Source organism: Diceros bicornis, chromosome 26 (assembly GCF_020826845.1).
Source record: "Diceros bicornis minor isolate mBicDic1 chromosome 26, mDicBic1.mat.cur, whole genome shotgun sequence".
Classification (NCBI taxonomy): Eukaryota; Metazoa; Chordata; class Mammalia; order Perissodactyla; family Rhinocerotidae; genus Diceros; species Diceros bicornis.
In genome coordinates this window covers 37,954,498-37,969,147 of record NC_080765.1, presented here as the reverse complement: position 1 = coordinate 37,969,147, position 14,650 = coordinate 37,954,498, and the positions used below count along the sequence as shown (strand labels likewise).

The 14,650-nt window shown below is 42.5% G+C and overlaps 1 protein-coding gene across 3 annotated transcripts in view; it reads left to right on the top strand.

Annotated features, from left to right (window-relative positions):
• SNX29 (sorting nexin 29) overlaps window positions 1–14,650 on the top strand; it is a 522,293-nt gene that overhangs the window by 17,569 nt on the left and 490,074 nt on the right. For all 3 annotated transcript variants that reach the window (XM_058570031.1, XM_058570032.1, XM_058570033.1), the window contains exons 2-3: window positions 687–751; window positions 2,838–2,890. In XM_058570031.1, the coding sequence (XP_058426014.1) occupies window positions 687–751; window positions 2,838–2,890 (118 nt within the window). The remainder of the gene's footprint in view (window positions 1–686; window positions 752–2,837; window positions 2,891–14,650) is intronic.

Genomic DNA, 14,650 nt, shown 5'->3' with positions numbered 1-14,650 from the left:
TCCCCAGAACCCGCCCAGTGCACTTCTGCTTGTATCTCATTAGCTAGAACTTCTTCAGGTCAGCCTTATAAGAGAGGCTGAGAAAAGAAGTAATTAGGTTTTTCAGCTTGTATTGCAGAACGCGGCATGGGAAAAGGATGTTGGAGATGATTGTGAGGTCCGCCAATGAGCGTTGCCTTCCGTACTAGGAAACCTATATTTTAAGTTAGACTGTTGGTTCTCAACTGGGAGCAATTTTGTCCTCCAGGTGACGTTTGGCAGTATCTGGAGACATTTTTGTTGCCACAGCTAGGGGGGGTGTGTGTGTGTGCACGCGCTAATGGCATCCAGTGGGTAGAGGCCAGGGATGCTGCTAGACCTCATACAATTCACAGAGCAGCCCCCACCACAGAGAATTATCTGGCCCAAAGGTTATTAGTGCCAAGGTTGCGAAACCCTGAGTTAGACCATTTCAGACACGTTCTTCAAATTTGGGGAAGATTAGTTTAGCTGCTTTCCTGTGATGCGGTAACAGGCAAATGGTCAAACTTCCTTGTCATGATGCAGATTATTGGTACTTGGTCTTGTTATTGCTTTTATTAAAGAGAAGGCTGAGGCTATTTGGGGACAGCCATATAGTATATGTCAGAAAGTTTTAATAGAAGGCTAATGTTAAACAGAACTAATTAAGCCTCCTTGCATTTTAGGATCACAGAACAATGACACGAAAAGACAGTTTCTGCTGGAGCGACTGCTGGATGCAGTGAAACAGGTAAGAAGAAAGCTCACTTTTGACTTTGAGGTCAAGTGATAGTGTCAGATAGTAGAAGTCATTTCTGCCCTTCTGTGTACACAGACTTACTCCCACTTTGTATCTGGGAACAATGAGGCTGATAGTTTTCCCCAGGAAATGACAGAGCAGGGAAGGCCACCAGAGATAGGGACAGAGGAGCTCCTGTGTCCTGACTTTCTAAAGCCCTCTGGAGGACCCCATGCTTTGAGAAGGGCATTGATGTGGGTTTCAAAGTCTCATTTCCAAGCAGTTGTGTTTTAGGGCAACTCTTATGGGTGCTGAGGTGGTGATTGGAGTTAGGACCCCATAAGCACACGAACAGAGACGAGGCGGAGTGAGGTCATGCCCAGGTGGGCTCTGCTCTGATTGGTTGATGCTACTTTTGATGCCTGGCTTTTGGCTGGGTATGGAGGTGAGCTTGGATGGGAGGCTGGCATCAGTTTGCTTGCCTGCATGTAACAGACATGCATGGTTTATTGTACCTTCACCTTGTGCCAGGCACTCTGCTAAGTGCTTTACATTTAATCCTTCCAACCACCCCGTGAGATAGTTCCTGCAATTATTTCCGTTTTACAGATGAAGAAACCGAGGCTCAGAAAGGTCAATCATTTGTTTAAGGTGTCATAGTTAATAAGCAGCAGAGCTAGGATCAAACCCTGGGAATTCTAGGTAGCTCACGTTTTGGAAGAGGCAATTGACAATTATATGTGTGTAATCACAACATAGGGAGAAAAATACTTTAATAGAGGCCTGTGTTGAGTGTTGATGTGAGCCCAGAGAATTCAGCACCTGCCCAGGCATCAAGGCATCCTGGTGTGGTAGGGAGGACACAGGCTTTGGGCTCGGGTGTAGCTGGAGTCGAATGCTGGCTTCGTGTCTTCACAGCTGTGTGTGGGGGGGCAATACATTTAGCCTCTCTGAGCATCCCTCTTCTCTGTCCTCGGGCCACTGATCTCCTTACGGCTGTCGAGGGAACTGTGTTTGCTAAAGCAGGTGAAGGGCCTGGGCAGCGCCCAGCCCACAGTAGATCACAACGGTCCTACGTTGAGATTTCCTTCTTTCTTTGCACCAGAAATGGAAAAGATAACAAGAAGATGAGGAGGCAGGTCGAACCACTTTAAATACATCAGTTAAACAAATACATTGGAGCTTATGCTTAAAGCTGCTATTGTTATTATTTTGAGGGATGAAAGTGTTTATATATATGTCTTTTAAAATATCAACTTTATTTGTAGATATATATATATAACTTTAAATGATACATTTGTCAAAACTCATGGAACTGCACACTTAAACCTGGTGTATTTTATTGTACGCAAATTATATATGTGTGTGTGTATATATATGTGTGTGTATATATATATTTTTTGGATAATAAGTTCAGGAATCTTGCAAGGCTGCTACCCACAGCAGAGATTCTACACCTTTAAAAGAGGTTAGTGGATAGTGGTGATGGCTGCATAACATGTGAATTGAATTGTGTAACTAAAAATGGTTAAAACGGTAAATTCTATGTTATCTATAGTTTATCACAATTAAAAAAAATGAAAAGGAGACTAGTTTGCTTTCGTTTATACCCAACCTGGGTAAATTGATGTTCAGCACAACCAGTTGACTTGTTTGAAGCTTGATTAATGCTGCCATAATTTTATAGTCAGTCATAACAACTTTGGGGCTCTGTCAAAAGAGACCCATCACTGCAGATTTGTAGAAGTTTTGATTATTGCTTGTTGAGAGCTCTGTGTTACGGTCAGCTGCTGACAGATGGGAGAAGCTTCGTAGATAATCTGCAGAAGGCGTGTGCTTTTGTTTCCTCTTTGCATTGTTTACCCACAAGGCTCACTTGTGTACAAGTGGGAGATAAGGGCTTCGTTTAAGTGGTGGCTGGAAGGCTGGGATGTTTTACTTCTTGGGCTGACACCCAGGGCACGGGGACGCCCTGACTCAGCACCCAGAGTTTCTGGCCCTGTGTCCCCTGTGACCCAGAAGGCCTGTGTGGGCTCTTTTGTGATGTTCGAGTGTCACGTCCCAACAGCTGATCTCAGTGGCTTCTTTTTCCTTGCAGTGCCAGATCCGCTTTGGTGGGAGAAAGGAGATCGCCTCGGATTCCGACAGCAGGTAAATATGTTGCTTCTAAAAGCAGTTACCATCAAGACCCAAAAGGTGGCCAGAGATGACCAGCTTCTGTATCCTGCCTCTGCAGCCAAGTGGTGCAGTGATTAAATGTGGCTGATCTGTAGACCATCTAGGCAGTGACCACTTGTCTAAAGTATTTCCAGTGTCCCATAATTCTCCTTCTAGTAATCTATTCTGAGGGAATTTCTTGAAATACCTTTCTGTATAAAGTTATTTTCAAGGTAATTTAAAATGATGAAAACTTGGAAATCTAAATGCTCAACAGTTGGGAAGTGGTTAATAAAATGTAGTGCATCAGTAGAACAGAACGTTATATAGCCATTAAATTGACATCCGTACAGAATTTGTTTTAAGCAGAAAAATTCATATGTAGTAATTTAAAAATTATGTATGTAGTAAAGATAAAAAGAGCAGGATACAAAATTATATAGATGCAGAGCAATCCTAGCTATGTTGAACAAGTCTGGTGAAAAACGTACCAAAATGTGAACAGAGGTAATGTTGGGGTTAAGGATATTGGGAATCTTTATACTTTCTGATATTTTTCATATTTTATGCTGTGATCATGTGTTCCTTTTATAATTAAAAAAAAAGTCCTAAAAATTGTCATTGGCCTTCCTGACCTAAGAAAGGCTGACATAATCACATAAGCTTATAACATTGCCTGGGAGGAGACACCATGTTTTGGCAGAGGTAGGAGACACACAGGCATTTGCTGGAAATGCTTTGTGAAGTCACTCAGAGCTGATTCATGCCCTGCAGCTGTGCAGGGGCAGGAGGAACATTCCTGCAAAGGAAGAGAAGGGAACTCGCTTGCTCAGCGTTTATCTCATCCTGGAGCCTGTCCATGTCCCTACGCTGTTACCCTGATCCACCTAGCAGAGCCAGTTCCCTTCTCTGTCCTTGGAGACCCTTGATCTTCGGTGACACGTTACCAGCCCCGAGCAAAGCATGTAGTGCTATATTTTCATAAAGCCTGGGGACTATTTGGAACTGGTGCAGATTTAAAATTGAATCCCCTCCCTTAACTCTCTATCTCTTCTTTGCTTAGTTTTTCTCCATAACACTTACCACCAACTAACAGACTGTACATTATGCTTTTTGATTTTGTTTTTTCTCTCTCATACCATAATGTCAGTGCTCTGAGGGCAGGGATGTTTTGCCGTCTTGCTCACTGATGTATCCCCAGTGCCTAGAAGCATCTAGAAGGTGCTCAGCAAAGATTCATTGTCTGGGTGAGTGTGTGCATAACATTGTGCCATGTCAAGTGTTTAAATGTTTGTGCCACCACGAGGCTTGAGGGCAGAGGGGCAACTTCTCCCTTTTTTTTATTCCTCGGTGTTTTGCACAAACATATTGTGCCTGTTACACATCAGGTTCTCAGTATATGTTGGCAGCATTAGATCATTAGACTGGTTTATTGTTTCACTTCTTCCTGAGGGCCTACTATGGAGCTGGCCTTGGTCAGCACTGGGTTCCTCATTGTGGGACCCAAGGGCCACCTGCATCAGAGTCACCTGGGAGGCTTGTTAATTAATACTGCAGTTCTACATCCCATCCTAGATCTACTGACTCAGGCTGTGTGTACGGGTATGAGTGCATGTGTGTGTATGAGTGTGTGGGGGTGGGGGTGTGGGAGGGGTGTATGTATTCAGGACTTCTTTACTTTATCCCTTTTTTTCATAATTGTGCTGTCCATGCCCTGAGAGAGGGAAACCATTTCTAAATGTCAGATTAGTGTGTTCTTGTGCAGTAGAATTTACTACTATAACTTTTATTATGTAAAACGTTATGTTTTGTAGTAGAATTTAAAAAGTTAATTCTTTCCATGGTAACTGGTTTACGGCTAAAAGGAGTATGCTGCTTAATATTAGTCGTAATAGTTACTGTTTCTTGCTGTCCCTGCCACTCTTGATTCATGTTGACTCTTGGTCTTCAGGACAGTCTCAGGAAGAGTGGCGTGTTATTCTTTCTTTACAGATGAGAAAACAGAGGCTCAGAGAGGTGAAATAACCCAGCCCAGGTTAGACATCTTGGAAATATTAGAGTTGGAAGTTGGAGCCTAGTTTCTTGGGCTCCAAAGCCTGTTGTTTCTCTGTTATATCACATTTAGTGATTGCATTGGTTTTGAAGCTGGGTTTAAAAAAAAAATTGTTTTTTTCTCCCCTAGAGGGTTCCTTCTCAATATCAGAGTGTTGGTCTTTGAAATGTGTTTGGCTGAGGGTGGCACCACCTTCATATAGGAAAGGCCACACCAGTGTCCTTATTCCGTGAGAAAGTTTAACCTCAAGAGGGAAAGTCAGTGAACTTTTAAAAGTAACTGTTGTTGAGATCTGAAAAAATAGATGTCACCTCTCCTCCTCAGCCCTGACAAATTGCCTAGCACCGGAATTGATTTCAGATCCATTTGCTTCTCTCCAGCTCCCCTGCTGTCACCCTGTGCCAGTTGCCACGTCTCTCACAGGACGGCTGCCATAGACTGGCTCCCAGTCTTCCTTCTTGTCCTGCCTCCTCTGCACTGAGAGAATTCTACAGAATGCAGATTCCCTCACGTCACCCCCCCATGGAAGCCTTCCCCTGGCTTCTCTTTGCTCTTGGGAAAAAGACCCACCTCCTTAACACAGCCTGGAGGCCTCACACCTTTCCCCTGACTCTTTGCTGCAAACTCCCTGGCCTGGCTTTTCCTGTTTTTTGTTTTTAATTTTAAAGCCTTTCAATAATTTTTCAGGGAAATCTTCCAGACCCCTGATACCACTCTTCCCCCCTTCTCCCCAGGCCTGGCCATCTGGACCTGTTTTCCTTGCTCAATACCATGGGTTAGCAAACTCTTTCTGTAAAGGGCCCGATTTGGCCCATGGGCTGTACTTTGCTGACCCCTGTCTATACTGTTATAGTCTGTCAATTTCTATTTGAATTACATATTTGTATGAAGATGTGGGGGATCAGAATTGGCCACCCCAAGATGTGTCTCTTTGGCATGAGGATCGTTTTTGTCTGGTTATTTTTTAAAAAACTGCAGACATGAGAAAAGCTCCGAAAACCAAGTAGAAGTTACCCTTTGTAAGGGACATTTATATTTGTAAGGGAAATCTCCATTTGTAAAGATATCTCCCTCTCTGTACCAGGAAGAGGGGGATGACCTTATCTCTAGAAAGTCTTATCAGTGTGGAAGGCAGGGACTTAAATCTGCATAATAACCTTACTTTTGTTGACTGCTTTTCTGGTAATCTCCCATAACTGACTCTCTGCACCCGAACATTCTCCTTTGTCTTGAGCTGAAGATAGTATTTAAGCAGGCAACCTCAGCCATTCTGGAGAGTTACCCAGTTTTCCTGGGTTTCTCCCATGTATACATGTTATAAAGCTTTGATTTTCTCCTGTTATTCTGTTTCATGTCAATTTAGTTCGTAGCCCAGCCAGAAGGACCTACAGGGTAGAGGAATTCTCTTCCTCCCCTACAAAGAATTGGTTACACCTGTCGCTCAGCTAGACGGCAAGCTGGAAATAAGCCTATTTTGCCCACACTCTATCCACAGTGCTTGACACATGGCAAGTGCTCAGTACATATTTACTGGATCACTCATTTGTCCAACAGTTATTTACTGAATGCCTACTTGGCGCGAAGTTCTGTGCTGGACACTGGAGCTTCCCAAATATTTCAGACAGGTTTCTATCCCTCAGGTGGCTTTCTTTCCACTGGGGAAGATAGTCCAGTAAGCAGTGATTACGGAATATGGTGGTTAGGACTAGTCCAGGGGCTGTTGATGTGCACTGGGCAGGCTGGAGTGAGAGTGTGTGGGCTTGTAAGGCCCAGCTTGGAATCTGGCTCTTCCTCACCAGCACAGAGCTCCACAACTCCTGGAATTTCCAAAGTGCTGATAGGTGGAAAGGTGTCTTTTGTAATGTTAATGAGGCGAGTTTTGGAAAGCACCAAAGGTTGGGGGCTGGTTGCCGGGAGAACCAACCATGTGGTTAGAGGGTGGGAACTTGTAGTCCCACACCTCTCCACCCCCGCACCCCCACCGAAGAGGGGAGAGGGGCTGGAGATTGAGTTTAGTTGCCAATGGCCAGTGATTTCATCAATCATGCCTATGTAATGAAGCCTCCAAAACCCAAAAGGACGGGTTCGGAGAGCTTCTGGGTTGTTGAACACTTGGAGGTGCCGGGAGAATGGCCTGCTTGGAGAGAGCATGGAAGCCCCGCACTCTTTTCCCATACCTTGCCCTAAGTATCTCTTCTATCTGGCTGTTTCTGAATTATATCCTTTTATAATAAACCAGTAATCTAGTAAGTAAAATGTTTCTCTGAGTTCTGTGAGCAGCTCTAGAAAATTAATCGAACCCAAGGAGGAGATTGTGGGAACCTCCGAGATATATAGCTGGTCAGTCAGAAGCACAGGTGACAACCTGGACTTGAGACTGGCATCTGAAGTGGGGTGGGGAGGGTGCTGTCTTGTAAGACTGAGACCAACTTGTGGTATCTAATGCTGTCTCCAGGTAGATAGTGTCAGAATTGGGTTGAATTGTAGGACACCCAGCTGGTGTCGGAGAATTGCTTAGTGATGTGGGGAAACCCATCCATCAGAAAAGGTGACCAGGATCATATCTACCTGACCAGTTGTGAGGATTAAGTCAGATCCTGAGTGTAAAAATGCCAGACCTATAGGAGGGTTAGTTTCATTCCATATAAGGAGGTCCTTGCCTCTCTGGCTGGGACACCCATCACTCAGCTTGTGACACCTGCCCGTGCTGCCTGTTGGTGCAAATAGTAGACTGCAAATAGAATGGAAGGGTAGATGTGAATTAGTGACCCTTGTTGATACTGGCTCAACACAAGGTTGATGTAAGGGAAGCCATATTGTAGAAAAGAAACCCTATTGTAACTTTGAATGACCTCTGACTAACTAACCCAGACATGCTGGGTAGATTTTATGGCCCCTCCCAGCTGCTATAAGTTAATAACTTTGTTCTTTTGAGTTCCTTAGGAATATGATGGCCCCCAGGCAGAGAGTCTATGCTGATAGCCATCATCAGTGACAACTGAAAGATCAGGGTATAGGGCCTTGTGCCAGTCTCTGATGTATATCCAGTAAAACAAAAGACTATCAGGAACTAAGACCAGAGGTCTGCTCCCATCCAGAGATCAGATGGATGCCCCCATCCTGAGACCAGCTGCCTCCCCCGCCCAGAGACCAGCCCCCTCTATAACTGGCCTGTAGTCTTTGTTCTGTAAGATGGTTCTTTCGGACATTAGTCGGCCATCTTCCCTCTTGCTAGCAGCTGTAATAAAAAGTCCTTTCGCTCCTACCACCTTGCCTCTTGACTATTGGCGTGTCTTGCTGTGGGCAGATGACCCCCCCATGGGTGGTAACATTGTCGATGTTCTCTTTTGCTCTCAGAGGAACAGTTGAAGGTGGAGGATTTCTTTCTGTGTAACTCTCGGCATAGTTCTCAGTTCCATTTGGAAAATGGGGCTTCTTATATGTGTCTCTTCCCACATCAGTCTCCTTTAGGAATCTAAGAACCAGTGTCTACTAAGAAATAGTAGATAATTGGAAGAAATTTTTCTTAAAAGGCCAAGTGTTATCTTTGAATGGCATTTTAAATTCACTGTCCTAGGAAAAGTTCTAGACAGGACTGTGAGGTGTTGGTTTGTGGTGGCAGCTAGAGAGTCAGCTGGTTGGATAAATATTAGTAGGAACCTTTGAAAGGATGGTGCACCGGTGTATCTGTCAGGGCTCTTTGGTAACAAACAACAGAAATTTATTCCAGTTGAGGATATTTTGAGCTCATAGAATTGATGGTAGGCCAGGTGTGGAAACAGGAAGGAGTCCAGGCAGCTTTGGAAGGCTCCTAAGCTGGAAACGGGCCCAGAAATGGTCTCCCAGCAGGAATGGTGGTTCGGTTAAGGCTGTGCTGCTGGAGTGAACACCACCTGTTTTCTGATTCTCTCTCATTCTGCTCAAGATTGACATGCCAGGGAGGAAGCACCTGACTGACCAGTCTCAGGTCACATGGCCACCTCCTGGCCACCAGCAGAAGGATTTGGCTGAAGGACCTTCCTGGGACCCTATTGCCTGTGTAGTGCACAGATGTCTACTTGGGTTCACCCCCCCACCAAGATAGTATCCAGGGAGGAACAAATAAACCTTCAAAAAAGAAACCTGGGAGCTGTTATGAAGGTGGAGTGAATACAGCGTGGCCAAAATGCCCAACAGTTGTCCCCTGTGGCTGCCACATTGTAATGGTAATCTTTCTTGTGACAGCACTGTGCGATTTGAAGATGTTCACATCTACGTCATCAGTCTCATTTGATCCTTGCAATGACCCTGGAGTGTGGGTGAGCAAGAGGGGGATAATTTCCCTCCTTTTCCAGGAGCGAAAGCTTGGGGCTAGTCATTTGTGCAGCATTTATTTAACATCATCTCCTAGGTGTTGGTGCTGGGAGCAGGGACTTTGGCAGGACCCATGTGGGTCACATGGTTTGTAGGTACTGGAACAGAACTGGAGCACAGACTTCCAATACCCAGCATGGTCCTCTTCTCTAACACCACATCCATTCTTGTTTTTCTAGTAGTTTCCCAAAATGAGAGATTTGTCTGACTGCAAGTACTTAACATTATTTTGAGTGTTAAATGTCGTGGCATTAAATTCCTTTCAGTTGCCTAGTGGCTCAGTTATTCTCCTTTCAATTCTTTTTAAGTATCAGGAAAGACTTAGTTTTGTATTAATATTAAGTTGAATTAAATGAAATTGCCAATATTTGATCATTTTTGACCTACAAAAATGACAGTATCATACAGTTCAAAATAATATGTCTCTCACAGCTGCCTCTCCTCTTTAAATAGAGTGTGCAGGTTTCAGGCTCAGTCTTCCTCTGTCAGTGGCAGAGAGAATTTGATACTTTATTTTAATTGCATTACTTTTAGGCTACTCTCTTTAGGGCCCATGATGCTGGCTTTCCATTTGCAATAGTGATAGAGTTTTTCCTGTTAAAAGAGGCTGATTTAAGTGAAAAAAGTGAGTCAAACTCAAGACAAATAAATAAATAATAGTACGAATCTTCAGATGTGACACAAGTTGCTGAGGTGTTGGGGAAAGAGTGCTGGCAGGACTGAAGCTGTTGTTGGGTTTTTAGGCCTATGTGAGCCTCAGTATTGTTTTGCTAAAACCAAAAATGCAAAGTATGTGTATTTATGTGTGTGTGCACAAAGAGCGTGTGTGCATGTGTGTGTATGAGTGCACGTGTGAGAGAGATTAGTTTGATCTTGTGAGATTGACACAGCGAGATGCCACAGTCCTCACGTGAAGCAACATTTACATGAAGGGAAATTACAGGCAGGACTTGTTTTTTCCCTAGAATCTTGCCCAGGAGGAAGTGGTGGCAGTTACCAGGCTCCGTAATGTTTGTGTTTCTCCTCATCCCTTTCTGTTAGTTGTTCTCCTGCTCTGTTTTCCCCTAAGAACAAAGACCCATTCTTGTGCTTCGTTAAAATTATTCCACGCTCTGTCAATCAGACTGGCTGGTGGAGAGGCTGTAATGTATCTTTTGAATATTTTGCCTTCTAGAAATAATGGCCCGAGAACTCAGCAGACACTGGAAGTTACCTCAAAGACTAGATAACCTTATTGTTTCACAGAAGCATCTTCTTCTCATCTAATTCTCGTGTGGAATTACAGAACATAATCTGGAAGTTTTCCCTCAGAATTTTAAATAGCAACCCAAACTAAGGGGCAGCAGAATGAGTGTGGGATTTGGAGCTTGGGGTGTCAGTCATGGCTTTGCCAGTTCCAAGTCGTGTTGTGACTGTGGGCAAGTTTCTGACTTTCTTGTGCCTCAGTGTCCTCATCTGTAAAATGGGGGTAGTAGTAATAATATTCACTTCATAGACTTGTTATGAGAACAGCGCCTGGCAGCTGGTAAGTTTCCAGTAATTGTTAGCCATTTTTGTTGCCATAATTTTATGTGAAGTGTCTTGACACTTGGTAAATATTCTCTGCATACTGGGTCACTTTGCCATTGGGGTGACAGTGAGTTGCCTTTGGGTATTTGTCTCAGAACATTTAGAAACTGTAAATTTTTATGACCCTTCCAGGTGACTATCGCAAAAGAAATCAGAAGGGAGCATTTCTTCTCCCTTCAAAGCATATCAGGGAAGACTGATTTGTTTTGGTGATTTTTCTTTACCTGCTGAGGAATTAGAAACATTTTTGAACTTTTCAGGAAGCTAAAAACAAAACCAGCTGCCCTTTGCTGTTCCCTAATGTTATTCTTAATGCAGATGAAAACTGTCATGTATTCTTCTGGACACTTATGAAACCAAATCGCCCTTTCAGGCATCCCTTTTCCTCTTTTACGTGTCTCTGGATGTTCATCATGTGGTTTTTATCTCCAGTTTGTCACAAGTGTTTGACCAGCCTCTCATCAGTTTGACGTGTTGACTGACTGTTCTAATTCTTGTCATCCTGGCAAAAAATCCTGGGGTTCATTAATTGGATTCCCTATCCCCCTACCCTGAGCACTTTATTTCCACTTTGAGGCCTCATAGTAGATAGTTCCGCATTGCATATTCTTTTATTTTACTATATTGATCAAATTAATTGATTTCTTTTTAGAAAAAGATTATTTTTAGCATTTGGGGAGTTCTAGGGCACTTAGCAAATGTGAGCACATTTCCATGTCTGAATTTTAACAAATATTTATATTGTTTATATTGGTAGTTGTTGACAGCAGTGCCTGGCCATAGGAAACAATATGTAAGCTCTAACGTCATCATCACCATCCTGATGGTGGAGAGAGGCCGTGAGCATGAAGTGTGAGCTTTGGTGTCAGATGTGCCCACCCTGGCCACAAATCACTAACTACCAGCTGTGTAATTTTGGACTGACTTAGCTTCTCTAGGCCTCTGTTGTACCATCTGGAAAATCAGATGATCATGGTACCCACTTCTCAGGGTTGTAGTGAGGATTAGATGTAATAATATTTGCTTGGCACATCTGGTAAGAACTGAATAAACTTGATACTTTTCTTTCTATGACCTGACATACCAGTGTTTTGGCTAATTTAGAAACTAAAGGCTAGAATGATTGCTCATTAATTCCTCCATTCAACAGATATTTATTTATAGATCACTATGTTGGCATTGGGGATGCAAGCTAGGTGAGGTGGTTGCTGTCCTCAAGAACTCAAAATTGAGTCTGGGAGATGGAGATGTAAACTGTGAACAGTCATGGTGTCCTGTAGTAATAATTACATGGTACAGACATGAGATGTGAGTCTGGGGTCTTTAGTGGTCCAATGAGCAAGATAGGAATTCCAGGCAGGGGGAATAGCAAATGCAGAGGTGCAGGGATGTGCGAGAAAATGGTGGGATCATGGATGATGTGTTCTGTGTATTGGGAGATGGGCTGGAAAATCAGTAGATTCTTCTCTTGCTGTCATGGGGAAGTGTTTGAACTTTATCCATTAGGGTATTATTTCTTAAACTATGACTATTTGTATACCATTTTCACAATTTTTACCATTTCCGTATACTGTCTGAACCAGAGATTGGCTTGAGGTGGAATTTCAAGGCCCTGTCTACTCTGGTCTTGTCGTATGTAATACCATCAGTGAAATCAAAGATTGATGGCTGGTTATATATTTTTCTTGACATGTTAAAATGATTAACATAGAAATGTTCATCTCTTTTCCCCTTAAAATTGTGTTGTGTACTGTATACCCATAGCAAAGTGTGGTATGAATAATAAGTAAGAAAGAAAGAAAGATAATGACATAGATTTCTATTTCAGGAGGATAGCTTCTGTTCAGGATGCCAGGGGGATGTGGGGAGGGTGAGATGGAGGCTGGGGGAGCAGTGAGAGGTGCCTCTGTGCAGTGGACAAGAGGGCTGAGTGGAGGTGGTGGCACTGGGAGAAGAGAAGGAAGGACTGAGAAGCCTTAGGATTGAGCCTTGATAAGATTGAGTGACTGACTGGACATGGGGGATGAGACATGAATGTTTTGGCTCTAAAGTGTGACCAGAAATCACAACAAATGTGTGTTGTTTTGAATTTCTCTTTTTTAAAGCAAGCTTTTGGTGTGGAGATTTCTTTCTCCCAGGCTATGGGCTCTGACCAGACTTGGAGATCCCCCACTGGCCTCTGACTTACTGTCATTGCTCTGTTTCCTCATTTCCCTTTTATTCGCTCCTTCTGCATCTAGGGACTCTTGTTTTTCTCCGTTCTCTTTTTCCCTTTTCATTTACCACCTCCTTCAGCTGATTCCTTCTCAGCTGCCATCTCCTTTTCCTGATTTTGAAGCGCCTCATCTGCCAAGAGAATCGCAAGTGGTGTTTGCGTCCAGACCAAGAGCTGGAGGTCTGTCTACCCCAGAGAAGACAGTTACTGTGTTTATATTTGTAACTTTTGAAAATGGTCAGAAGTTATGATTTAACCCATCTAAAAATTGGTTATTTTTCCAATTTCTTGTTCCTCTGGTAGAACATTCATTTGATTTCTTTTTACATGTCTGTCTGCTATCCTCAAACCTTCACACTTATAGTATCTTGAAAACTACTGCCTTGTGAGTTTTTGCTGTTACCAAGCTTGCATTTTTGCTGTTTTTCTGTCAGCTGTTTTTTTTTTTTGCCTCTTTTTTCTCTACTGTATCCTCTTCACCCTCCCTCTGGGTAACTTATGTTAATGATCAAGAATGATTTGTTCTATGTTTTTCTCCACATTCATATAATCTTTTATAAATAAAATATACATGTGTATATGCACACATACACAGGTTTTATTGCCATTGTTTTACAAAAGTTGAATTATATATAATGTTCTGCATCTGTATTTTCTCTCTTGACACTACCTTGTCAAAACCTTTCCAAGTTATAGTTCTAATAATTCTTTTTAAAAGCCTGCATTATATTGCATGATGCAGATGTACAAACAATTGCCTGTGAAGTAATACTAACTCTGTGTCTAATTTTTACTCCTATGGACAATGAAACAATAGAGATCGTTGAGCATCTTGTCTTATATCCTGAGGATTTTATTTCTTTGGCATAGATTTCCAGGAGTTGGGTTGTCGAGTCAAAGAGAATATGTGTTTATTTTTAATAGTTGTGGTCCGACATCTTTCTAAAAATTTCTGCCAGCGGTGCATGAGACTACCCTTTCCTTTCTTCTAACAGTAGTTTTGAGTGTTTCTTGAAGTTTTGTCAGTCTGATGGGTGAAAAGTAGTGCCTCACTGTCACTTTTATTTGCTTTTCCTCGATTGCTAGTGAATTTTAGTATCTTTTTAATCCTTATTTCAGCCCTGTAGCCCCTTGTGTCAGTGCCAGTGGTTAAATAGCCCATTCTTGCTCATCTGAATTGAAGTGCTACCATTATTATGTATAAAATGTTTCCATATTTATTTGGATTTTTTGAGGGGTTCTCTATACTGCTCCATCACTTTGTTTATCCCTGTACCAAAAACCACACTGTACTAAATCCTTCCTGTGATGATTATTGGAATTGTATTATATTTATACATTAATTTGGGAGAAATTGACATTTTTAACTAAAACTTCCCACTCAGGAACACAGTATTGCCTCTTATTTTGAGCTTTATACCTTTTAAGAAAATATTATGGTTTTCTTCATATAGGACTTGTATCTTTTTTGTTAAAAATATGATTTATTTTACTTTTGTTACTATTGTGAATGGAATTCCCCTCCCCCAGTTTGTCTACTTAAAAAAATCAACTTTTAATATTA